This window comes from Schistocerca nitens, chromosome 4 (assembly GCF_023898315.1).
Source record: "Schistocerca nitens isolate TAMUIC-IGC-003100 chromosome 4, iqSchNite1.1, whole genome shotgun sequence".
Classification (NCBI taxonomy): Eukaryota; Metazoa; Arthropoda; class Insecta; order Orthoptera; family Acrididae; genus Schistocerca; species Schistocerca nitens.
In genome coordinates, this window is record NC_064617.1 from 351,791,860 (window position 1) to 351,804,570 (window position 12,711).

The following is a 12,711-nucleotide window of genomic DNA, read 5'->3' on the forward strand; positions in this document are numbered from 1 at the left end:
TGCCAAAATATAAAAATACTCAGTGTTGGAAGTGGAATAAGGAATGAGAAAGAAATAATGTAAATAAAAATCATAATAAGAAAAGATCAAAGTGGAGAAGGATATTGATAAAAAGACAGGAAAAAGAAGTGGCTAGCGTACTTGCGCAGTGGGGTTAATAAGCATATCTGTATCCTGAAACTCAGTGTTCTTATGTTATTTGATCTGTGCAAGCGAAAGCGAACTATACGAAGATGTCGAGAAACATTGTGATAGGTACGATGACCATGGCACTAAAAATCTGAATAATTCGCAAAATAAAAAGATAATATCATCCCTTTCCCACAGACAGATCTTTAGTCTCAATTTTTTTCGTATTAATGTAAAAAAAGTGCTTATTCTTGGTCACGTAACGGAAGGAAGATAACTATGGAATTGTGCCAGCGGCTATGTCCCTGCCATATATTTAGAAAGTTTGAGATGAAAATGCAAAGTCGCGCTCTTAATGCTACTAGTTTCCGGATTGCAGATGGAATGAACATAAGCCTTTTCTCCGCTAACATAATCCGCCTTTCGTGTGAATAACTGAAAACTGATCGTACGATTTGTTTATAGTACTGTAAGAACGAGCGTCCTTCGTCCAACTTCTATTAAAACAATTTATCGCGCACAGTGTCATTACTTGATGATGATAACATGTACTCACCCTTTTATCGTTGACCAGAATTTAATATCACTTCCGGAGAAATGCCGTAAACAATACAAAGAATGTAGACAACATCGCCTAGGAACAAATCTGTGTGTCTAATTAAGTACAATAACAATGATAATGTTATTGATAATGTTCTACTTCTTACTTAATGATAATGTTCTACTTCTGCCACACATCTCATCACACCCAGAGTCATATTGAAAGCTAAATCTATATACTCACACTACTTGACTTACACTTAACACATTTAACTTTACTCATACAATCATTAGTGTTCATCCCCAGAGCCACTATCTGGATACATGACTGCACTCGAACAAAGTAGGTGCAGAAGTGTTCTTGAGGCCCATATGAAAGAACCATAGTCAACATATCGCACTCATTCGTGAACAAAATGGCAGGCCTGTCAGTGCTAATAATTTATGCATTCTTTGGTGCTATGCCAATTATTAGGTATTAGCATCTTTTTCAACTCGTTCTTAAATAAACCTATTATTTTATTTTTTTTATTTCTGCAGGCAAAGTATTGAAGTTATAGGCCTATCGACATCACTAAATACATTTCTTGAACTTGAAATTGTGAAGAATTTACTCCCCTAAAGTAGTATGTTTTTTGTGCGGACAGCACTTATAATATGTTTTATTGAAGTATGCTCCATCTTTCATTGCACAGAGACAACTGTGACAGTTTGTCTACTGTCACCTTATTTAATTTTTACATGTATGTATGTTCCATATTCAGTATTATCTTCCCACTTATTTAAAATGTGATAAAGACAATATGGCCCTTTTTTCATACATTTTCATTTTATATACTAATGACTTTTCTAAATATAAATCTGTACATAACATTTAACAAAATTAATGTAAGAGCTTATTGTTACTTCTGAGAATAGTATAAGAGAGATGTCATTTGCATGTTCCCCTTTCTCAAGTTTCTAATTTATGTTTCTCAGGTGGAGGATCAGGATTTGTTGGCTCAGCACTAACGTCCTTGCTTCGAACTAGAGGTTACTCTGTTACTATAATATCACGAATGCCAGGCCCACAGCGAATGTCATGGGTATGTAGGCAGTATAACTTAAAATTAGTTCTTATTTATGCCCAAATGTCAAAAAAAGTTCAGGATTTATAGTGAAAACTTCTAGAACTGTTGCTGTGCCAAATGAAACAAAAAATAAATACAGAAGATAACTAGTAAAATCATGAGAAAGGCCATTTCTCAGTTAACCAGTTACAACCTGATGACATTCTAAGTGTGCACTCCATACTACTTACTGATGAATTTGCTGCATAACTGTGTGCCAGGCTTTGAACCCCATATTCACAGTCATGAGTGATTATCAAGAAGTATTAATCTGCTGTTTCCTTCCAGCTATAATCACCAAGCAAGGTGGTGCAGTGGCGAGCACACTGGATGTGCATTCAGGTAGAGGAGGTTCAAATTCCCATCTAGACATCCAGATTTTCCATCATTTCACTAATTGCTCCAGGCAAATGTCAGAATTATTCCTTTTAAAAGAGCACAACCAGTTTGCTTCCCCATCCTTTTGCAATCCAAATTTTTGCTCCATCTGTAATGGCCTCACTGTCAACAAGACATTAAACCCCGATCTTTCTTCCCTTCTTTTCCAGCTATAATCAGACTTTGTCCAACTAGTTTGCTCAGTTGAACATTCCAATACCAGATGTTGGCTGTGAGCTGTGATGTGTAGTGGCATGTGATGTCACAAGAAGATAACAGAATACTGACAATAACTGTTTTGTGTCTATATTTTTTGATTTGTAGGTTTGACAAATGTCTTTGGCGTAACCCGAGCTCTGCATTAGGTTGAAAGTAATTGTGAGTTTGCAAAGTCAGCATATATGATGTCATGAGAAAAACTAAGTGTTATTATGGTGCATCTCTTAAACATATTGGATTTTTTTGAGTCATTTATATCCACTACTTTGGTGACATTGTTGGTCCAATACAGACAGTATCAGAGGCTTTAGTTAACCCATTCTTCAGCCCATAGTATGTCATTCATTCTTCAGAGTGCTACACAATTTGGCTCAGGAAGCAATGCAGCACATAAAATATCTGTTATAAGTAGATTACATTGTCATAAATTTTGACATGTCTGAAGCTTCTGAAATTAACTTATTTGACAAACTAAAAATGATTAATGACTATGACTTCTTCCCAAAATTTCTGCAGTCCATAGACAGAAGTCCACCACATGAATCATTAAAGTGTGCCTCACACACTGAGTCAAAGCTTGAGTTTGGCATTATCTCTCTCCTATGACAATGAACTACACAGGATGGCCTCTGTTGAATTTGGAAGAGTAAGAAAGAGGTACTTGTAGTGAAGCATTTAATGAATCCATAAAGTATGCTCAAATGATAGAAAACTGTTTGTGAAAGGCAAAGCTGCAGATGTGAATCTTAGTTAGGTATTCAGTTCCAATCCACCGGGAAGGATTAGTGACCTACAGTGTATGGAACCATGCAGCAATGACACTTAGTTCTGGCTTTCCTATCATTTCATTTATTGAGTCTGTAGATTCAAAAGTAGGAATGTCTAGAAGGAAATGTACTACCTAAGGGAAAATCTTAAGTCCAAGACCTAAATCATACAGACAACCCAGCGAGTTCAGCAGCAGTCTGACAGTAAAGACCATAAGATGCAAGCTAAGGTTAGAAAAGAGGGAGGTAGGAGGGCAAAGATGGCCTGATTGCTGTGTAGCAGTCATGGGATGGGAGTACCACGACTGGTACAGAATTTTTTGTGTGTTTATTATGGGGTAAATAGTATTTTTAACCCAAATGCAGAGCTCAGAGATGGCACCTGTGATTTAGGCTCTTTGGAAAAAGGCTTTAGTAAAGAGCTTTACTGAAAATATGGGGTTGTCAGGTTCTGTAGATGCTGCGATGGGATACCTCAGACCAGACATGTCAAGTAACTTCCATAATATGAATTTGACCCTCACTACCCCAGCAGAAATAATGTCTATCATAAAATCTTTAAAATCAAAAAATATCTAGTGGGTATGATGAAATATCAACAAAGTTTATAAAGAATGTGATTCTGAGTTGAGTAACATATCAAGCTATCTGTGTAACCAGTCATTTATCAGTGGAATATTTCCTGATTGGTTGAAATATGCGAAGTTAAGCCAGCATTCTCAAAAATTTTAGAAAAAGTAATGTACAGGCAGCTTCTCAACCATCTGACCACAAATAACATATTATCAAGAACACAGTTTGGATTGCTGAAGGGTTCTGATATCGAGAAGGCTATTTACACCTACAGTGAAAATGTACTTAATTCAAGTTACAAGCAGCAAGTATTTTCTGTGATTTGTCAAAGGCATTCGATTGTGTGAACCACAACATTCTTTTAAATAATTTAGAATTCTATGCTGCAAAATGTTTCAAGTCATACCTTGCTAACAGGAAACAAAGGGTGTCAGTGCAAGGGACTAGTGAATTAAGTCATCATCAGAATGGGAAGAAATTACATGTGGTTTCCCCACAAGGACCCATCTTAGGGCCACTGCTTTTTCTTGTGTACATTAATGATCTCTCATCAGTTACCTTGCCAGAAGCAGAGTTCGTTTTGTTTGCAAATGACACAAGTATTGCAATAAATAGTATGTCGAGTGTAGTTCTAGAAAGATCTGCTAATGATATTTTCATGGATGTTAATAAATGGTTTAAAGCCAACTCACTGACATTAAACTTCGAAAAGACTCACTATATGCAATTCAGAACCTGTAAGAGGTTTCCACCAATCATATGCATAAAGTATGAAGAAGAGCAGATAGAAGAGGTTGACAATCTTAAATTCCTTGGATTACAACTTGATAATAAATTTAGTTGGGAGGAGCACACCACAGAACTGCAGAAACGCCTTAGCAAATCTGTATTTGCAGTTCGAGTGTTAGTAGACATAGGCGACATAAAAATGAAAAAGCTTGCATACTTTGCCTACTTTCATTCCATAATGTCATATGGTATAATATTTTGAGGTAACTCTTCAAGTCAAACAAAAGTTTTCAGAGTCCAAAAGCGTGTAATATGTATTATTTGTGGAGTAAATTCACGGACGTCCTGTAGAAATCTCTTCAAAGAACTGGGTATACTAACTACTGCGTCCCAGTATATTTACTCCTTAATGAAATTTGTCGTAAATAATGTATCTCTTTTCCAACAAACAGCTCAGTTCATACATACAATACCAGGAACAAAAATAATCTGCACAGGGACTTAAAAGCACTTACTTTAGTTCAAAAAGGGGTCCACTACTCAGGAACACTCATCTTCAATAATTTGCCAGCAAACATAAAATATTTAGTTGCAAATAAAGATCAGTTTAAACAGATCCTGAAAGACTTACTAGTGGCCAACTCCTCCTACTCCACTGACAAATTTTTTAATAGAAACAAATGATGTATTGTGTATATTCATACTATTAGTATTGTTATTTCAGCTTTAAAAAAAAATATTGACATGTTCCACATCCACGAGGATCTCCTCAGCACGGATCTATGGAACGAAAAACTAATCTAATCTAATCTAATCTAAGCCACTGTTTAAGAAATAGCATCAAATTTCTGTCCAAATTCACTTTTGCCAGCATTCTCAAAAATTTTAGAAAAGGTGATGTACAGTCGGTGTTATAACCATCTTACCACAAATAACAGACTGTCAAAGTCGCAGTTCGGATTTCTAAAGGGTTCTGATATTGAGAAGGCTATCTACACTTACAGTGAAAATGTACCTAATTCATTAGGCAAAAAATTGCAGGCAACTGGTATATTTTGTGATCTGTCAAAGGCATTTGACTGTGTAAAGCACAATATCATTGTAAGTAAATGAGAATATTATAGTGTAACAGGAAATGCTGCAAAATAGTTCAAATCTTATATCTCTGTCAGGAAACAAAGGGTGTTATTAGGATTGAAACATGTATTAAGCTATCAGGCATCATCCAACTGGGAACTAATTACATGTAGGGTCCCACAAGGCTCCATCTTAGGGCCCGGCCCTTACTCTTTTTTTTGTATATATCAATGACCTTCCATCAGTAACATTACCAGATGCGAAGTTTGTTTTGTTTGCTGATGATACAAACATTGCAATAAATAGCAAATCAAGTGTAGTTTTAGAATATAAATATATTTGTGGACATTAATCAGTGGTTCCTAGCCAATTCTTTGTCACTAAACTTTGAAAAAACACACTACATGCAGTTCAGAACTTGTGAGGGTTGTCCCACAAGTATATGCCTAACATATGATGACAAGCAGACAGAAGAAGTGGGATTACAGCTTGGTAATAAATTCAACTGGGAGGAACACACCACAGAACTGCTGAACCGTCTAAACAAATCTCTATTTGCAATGCGAATTCTGTCAGACATAGGGGATATAAAAATTAAAAAGCTGGCATACTATGCTTACTTTCACTCCATAATATCATATGGGGTTATTTTTTTGGGTGATTCATCAAGACAAGCTAAAGTTATCCGGGCACAAAAATGTGCAATAAGAGTTATATGTGGTGTGAACTCAAGAACATCCTGCAGAGGCCTGTTTAGAGAACTACGGATACTAACTACTGCTTCCCTATATATTTATTCCTTAATGAAATTTGTCATTAAAAATATATCACTTTTTCAAACCAACAGCTCAGTTCATGGAATCAGTACTAGAAATAAGAATAATCTTCACAAGGATTTAAAGTCACTTACTCTTGTACAAAACGGTGTGCGTTATTCAGGAACACACATTTTCAATAACTTGCCAGCAGGCAAAAAAAGTGTAACAACCAATGAAATTCAAAATTCAGTTCATTAATGTGATCTCAGTAAATGAGTGTTGTAAAATGATCCTTTCATATAGTGTTCACTTAAAAAAAAAAAAAAAAAGGACGACGATCATTCCACTTGGGACCTGTGGTGTTCTCTGCAATATCTAAATGCAGAGCTTGGGGCATTACTGAGGGGAGAATTGCATTCATACATGGGTGTCATTGATTTGATGCATCATCCTTACTCAGTTGCATCATACAAAATGTGGTTTGTAACTGAATGATTCAAAAAGGAGCTACTTGCATGGCTAATTAACAGGAAAATACAGTTTGTAGGTAAAAAAAACCTGCATCTTCAGTGAAACTGGTTATATAAGAGCACTTGTTAATAAGAAAGATGAGCTTCTAATATTCGTACAGTAAAATGAAATGGCAGGTGAAATGTCAACAGCTTTGTTGTATGAAAAATCACAAAACTAAAACAGATACATCTTGTTGGATACAACCTAACAGTGTACTACTGCAGGACCAAAAAGAGAAAGTGAGGTATAAAAATTTTGTTGTAAGTTGCAACCCATAGAGTTTATGAGTACTGTGTTGAACAACTCTTTGAATGCTATATCATAATAACAGATCAGGTAACACAAAACTTATAGTACTGACAGCTTACAGACCACCAGGAGGAAGAATCTTAAGCTTCTGTAAAGCAGTTAGAAACAGTTTTAATAAGGAAGCTCTCCTGCGCAGGAGAGCTTCTGTAAAGTTTGGAAGGTAGGAGATGAGATACTGGCAGAAGTAAAGCTGTGAGGACCGGGCGTGAGTCGTGCTTCGGTAGCTCAGATGGTAGAGCAGTTGCCCACGAAAGGCAAAGGTCCCGAGTTCGAGTCTCAGTCGGGCACACAGTTTTAATCTGCCAGGAAGTTTCATATCAGTGCACACTCCGCTGCAGAGTGAAAATCTCTTTCTGGAAATTATGGGATTGTTTTTCCTGCTCATCTGGATTAACTTACATTTTTTTTCTACATTGAGAGCAAGCTGCCATTCATCACATCAACTAGAAATTTTATATAAGTAATCTGGTATCCCCCTACAGTCACTCAATGACTACACCTTCCTGTACACCACAGCATCATCAGCAAACAGCCAAAAATTGCTGCTTACCCTGTCCATCAAATCATTTATGTTTATAGAGAATAAGAGTGGTCTTATCACACTTCCCTGGAGCACTCCTGATGACACCCTTGTCTCTGACAAACACTCGCTGTCGAGGACAACATACTGAGTTCTAATACTTAAGAAGTATTCAGTTCATTCACTTTTATGGGAATCTATTCTGTATGCTTGTACCTTTATTAACGGTCTGCAGTGGGACACCAAGTCAAATGCTTTTTGGAAATTAGCCTTCCAGTTACTTTCAGAAAGGCAGTTTGCAGCTCTGATGCCTTCTCTTTGGATGTCTACGAGGCATAATTTTAGGTAGCAGTCACCATCTGATGTTGTTGATCTCAAATGACCACTTTGATGCAGATATTCAATGTTTCCTGCCAGACCGTTGTGGTTGAATGGTGAATGGCACTGCTGTATTATACAACCATTCCATAAGCAACTTCCCATGACAACAACCCTTCTTGCTGAAATGTGAGCCATAACCCTGAAGTGACCCAATGAGGCGTGTTGACAGAATGAAAAGTGTACAAAGTGGCGTTGTTCTGTTCATGTTTGGAGGCACAGCACATTCTGTTGATCTCCAGGTGGTTGTACACAGCAATTTGCTGAGGTTGAAATGGCGTTGAGAAAGATGTTTCCAAATCAAAAAAACAACACAAATTGTGCAAGTCATGAGGGTGGTGCAAAAATTTTTTGATCAGTTTATGCTCAAGAAATATCTCAAAGATGATGTCTTATTATAAAATTACAGTTTTATAAAAAGAATCAAAAAAATATGGACTTCTTTCAACTCAATGTTCATTTTATGTCTAAAGACACTGAAGCCTACAGAAAACTTGTAGAAATATGATCAGAAGCTGTAAATTAGTAAAATTATTCACAACAAAACATCTTTATCTGATTTTTAAAGTGCTGTAGATTATTTGGACTCAGAGTAATTTTGACACAGTAAAATTCAAAGGAAAGGTACTTCTTTGAAAAAAGCTGCTGCTTTCTCAGTTACATAAAATAGCTGCTAATTGTCTCCCAATGTTTGCTTAATATTGACAGCAGCACACTGATATTTATCAGAGATTAGCAGTGTCTATTTGCTGTAAGAGTAGGTGCCTATTTAACCCTATGAACATTGCCTGTTGTCATACAATTTACACGAATCTTCAATCCTTGAATCTAGATAATCAGATAATCTGAATCTTCTGGCACAAAGTTACATAATAAAAATATCTAGGCATTGTAAATCTTAAGTCTGCCACTCTTAGCAAAGCACTGAAATTGGCAAATGAGTTATGTGTTAGCAGATTAACACAATTACACAGTCCTTGACAGAGTGCATTTTAACATTGAGTGCAAGGCCACCTCTGTACAAGTTTTTAAATGTAGTCAGATAGGAAGATCTCATTTATAATTCTGCTACTGTCACTGCCTACTTGACTATCCTTACAGGATCTGTCACTCATGTGGCTTACTGTTCATTAGGAGGTTCTGCTTTTATATCATTGCTGTACTTTATTGTTTTCACTATTTGAATGCATCTGGCAATAACTGGTTGACTGGGAAGAATTTACATAAAACTTATATCTGTAGATCCTGAATTAAGAGGAGGCAGTTTTCATAATATTAAAACTATTTCTTTGTTTTCCTTTAGTTGCTATATGAGAACAGTGTCCAGATTCATACTTCTGTATGTTATTACTTTAATTTCAGGGTGATTTGGAGAAAAGTGGTCTTCCTGATAATACAACAGCAGTTGTGAATTTAGCAGGGCAAAATGTTCTAGACCCCACAAGGAGATGGACACCTGGATTTAAGCAGAATGTTTGGTCAAGTCGTGTAAATACTACACAGTCTTTAGCACATTCAATAACAAAATCTGCCAACAAACCTAAAGTTTTTGTTACAATATCTGGTGTAGGTATGCAATTATTAGGTATATGGAAATGAAAACTCTTCTTATTATCACACCACCTCTTACTATCAGAAGTCCATTTACAGGTATTTATAAACCAAGTCCATCAGAGGAATACGATGAAGAGAGTAGCGTAAAAAGCTTTGATTTTTTGTCAGAATTATGTCACGAATGGGAAGCTGCCGCAAAACTGCCAGCAGATTCAGGTGTTCGTCAAACCATAGTGAGATCAGGTAACAGTCAGTCCAATATTTCAGTTGATACATTTATTTTACATATATTATAGGTATACTTAGCATTACCTATGACATATATATCAATGTTGTTGACAAAAATAGGGAATGTGTAATGTAACAGTTATATCTGCATATACTGTCAGAGTTAAAATATGCGTCTAAAAGAATTTCTGGTATGAATTATCAGCAAGTGCAACTGTGAATCAAAACATTTTAACTTAACAGGTAAGAATGGCTAATAATTGAAAAAGAGTATTCGAAATGTAGACCTGGGCTTCTTCAAAAGTGAAATCTGTATAAAAGTAAGATGATGGTGAAACACAAAATTTTGCATTCTTAAAATAATGTCAGACAACAGGCAGACAAAACTGAAATGGCTAGTAAAGTTTTTGTGGGATGAGGTAAGAGTTGCCTCATTAAAGATTAGGAATACTACATATAAAATAATATCAAAACTGGAAAACCATGTACAAGGTGTGTGTGTGTGTGTGTGTGTGTGTGTGAGAGAGAGAGAGAGAGAGAGAGAGAGAGAGAGAGAGAGAGGTAGTAATGTAACAAGCATAACTGATAGGGGGCAAAGACAAAGAAATCACAGTTTCTATCATTTCACATATGTATGTGTTTCTTGAGATGCATGATATGATGTTGGTTATTTATACAATTTCAATTATAATACTGATTTTAAGTTTTGTGTGATTAGGTGTTGTCCTGGGAAGAAATGGTGGAATGATAAAGCAGCTTTATCTTCCATTCTACCTGGGTTTAGGTGGACCTGTTGGTTCAGGATCACAGTTCATGCCATGGATTCATATTCATGACTTAACAAATCTACTTCTTTATGCAATTGAAAATCCGCAGGTGACTGGAGTACTAAATGGTGTTGCCCCACAGGTGTGTATTAATATTTGAAAAAGTAACACTTCTAGAAATAGGTAGAAGCCTCTATTCATGTGAAATCATCACCAATTTATTTACTGGGAGGTAGTTTAGTTATTTTTTTAAACAGAAGGAAAAAAACTGTTGCATTCTTACAGAAAAAATTATACACTCCTGGAAATTGAAATAAGAACACCGTGAATTCATTGTCCCAGGAAGGGGAAACTTTATTGACACATTCCTGGGGTCAGATACATCACATGATCACACTGACAGAACCACAGGCACATAGACACAGGCAACAGAGCATGCACAATGTCGGCACTAGTACAGTGTATATCCACCTTTCGCAGCAATGCAGGCTGCTATTCTCCCATGGAGACGATCGTAGAGATGCTGGATGTAGTCCTGTGGAACGGCTTGCCATGCCATTTCCACCTGGCGCCTCAGTTGGACCAGCGTTCGTGCTGGACGTGCAGACCGCGTGAGACGACGCTTCATCCAGTCCCAAACATGCTCAATGGGGGACAGATCCGGAGATCTTGCTGGCCAGGGTAGTTGACTTACACCTTCTAGAGCACGTTGGGTGGCACGGGATACATGCGGACGTGCATTGTCCTGTTGGAACAGCAAGTTCCCTTGCCGGTCTAGGAATGGTAGAACGATGGGTTCGATGACGGTTTGGATGTACCGTGCACTATTCAGTGTCCCCTCGACGATCACCAGTGGTGTACGGCCAGTGTAGGAGATCGCTCCCCACACCATGATGCCGGGTGTTGGCCCTGTGTGCCTCGGTCGTATGCAGTCCTGATTGTGGCGCTCACCTGCACGGCGCCAAACACGCATACGACCATCATTGGCACCAAGGCAGAAGCGACTCTCATCGCTGAAGACGACACGTCTCCATTCGTCCCTCCATTCACGCCTGTCATGACACCACTGGAGGCGGGCTGCACGATGTTGGGGCGTGAGCGGAAGACGGCCTAACGGTGTGCGGGACCGTAGCCCAGCTTCATGGAGACGGTTGCGAATGGTCCTCGCCGATACCCCAGGAGCAACAGTGTCCCTAATTTGCTGGGAAGTGGCGGTGCGGTCCCCTACGGCACTGCGTAGGATCCTACGGTCTTGGCGTGCATCCGTGCGTCGCTGCGGTCCGGTCCCAGGTCGACGGGCACGTGTACCTTCCGCCGACCACTGGCGACAACATCGATGTACTGTGGAGACCTCACGCCCCACGTGTTGAGCAATTCGGCGGTACGTCCACCCGGCCTCCCGCATGCCCACTATACGCCCTAGCTCAAAGTCCGTCAACTGCACATACGGTTCACGTCCACACTGTCGCGGCATGCTACCAGTGTTAAAGACTGCGATGGAGCTCCGTATGCCACGGCAAACTGGCTGACACTGACGGCGGCGGTGCACAAATGCTGCGCAGCTAGCGCCATTCGACGGCCAACACCGCGGTTCCTGGTGTGTCCGCTGTGCTGTGCGTGTGATCATTGCTTGTACAGCCCTCTCGCAGTGTCCGGAGCAAGTATGTTGGGTCTGACACGCCGGTGTCAATGTGTTCTTTTTTCCATTTCCAGGAGTGTATGATGTTCAGAATATCGTACAGAAAAGCTGTACTCCATATCATCTACAGGGGTTGGACAAAAATATGGAAACACTGTGATACGTGCATGCATGAATATAAATGCAGATGCTAGCTAAGTCTGCAAGTTGCACTGTTGTATTTGACACTGAGCAGAACCTGTGCAATGTCCTCAATATGATGCAAGTGTCATTAGTGGTCAGACCAGTGCTCTCTGTAGTTATGAGTGCATTATGTCAGAGCTAAGTGAATTTGAACCTGAGAACATTGTTGATGCTCATATGGTGGGTGTTTCTGTAAGCAAGGTAGCTGAAGTGTTTGCTGTATCAAGAGGCAACATATTGAAGTCTTATGCCACGTACAGGGAAAATGGAAAAACATCATTTGCTAAATCACAATGCGGATGAAAGTGTGTGTCAAGTGATTGTAGTAGACAGTCATTGAA

General features: G+C 38.5%; 1 protein-coding gene across 2 annotated transcripts in view; it reads left to right on the plus strand.

Moving 5' to 3' along the window:
* Nucleotides 1–125: 125 nt before the first annotated feature.
* LOC126251845 (epimerase family protein SDR39U1) overlaps nt 126–12,711 on the plus strand; it is a 44,643-nt gene continuing 32,057 nt past the window's right edge. The window contains exons 1-5 of one of the 2 annotated variants that reach the window (XM_049952520.1): nt 126–255; nt 1,648–1,754; nt 9,362–9,569; nt 9,650–9,796; nt 10,500–10,690. In XM_049952520.1, the coding sequence (XP_049808477.1) occupies nt 234–255; nt 1,648–1,754; nt 9,362–9,569; nt 9,650–9,796; nt 10,500–10,690 (675 nt within the window). In that variant the 5' untranslated portion in view covers nt 126–233. Of the gene's footprint in view, nt 256–467; nt 678–1,647; nt 1,755–9,361; nt 9,570–9,649; nt 9,797–10,499; nt 10,691–12,711 lie in introns of those variants that run through there. The other variant, XM_049952521.1, reaches the window with a different exon arrangement.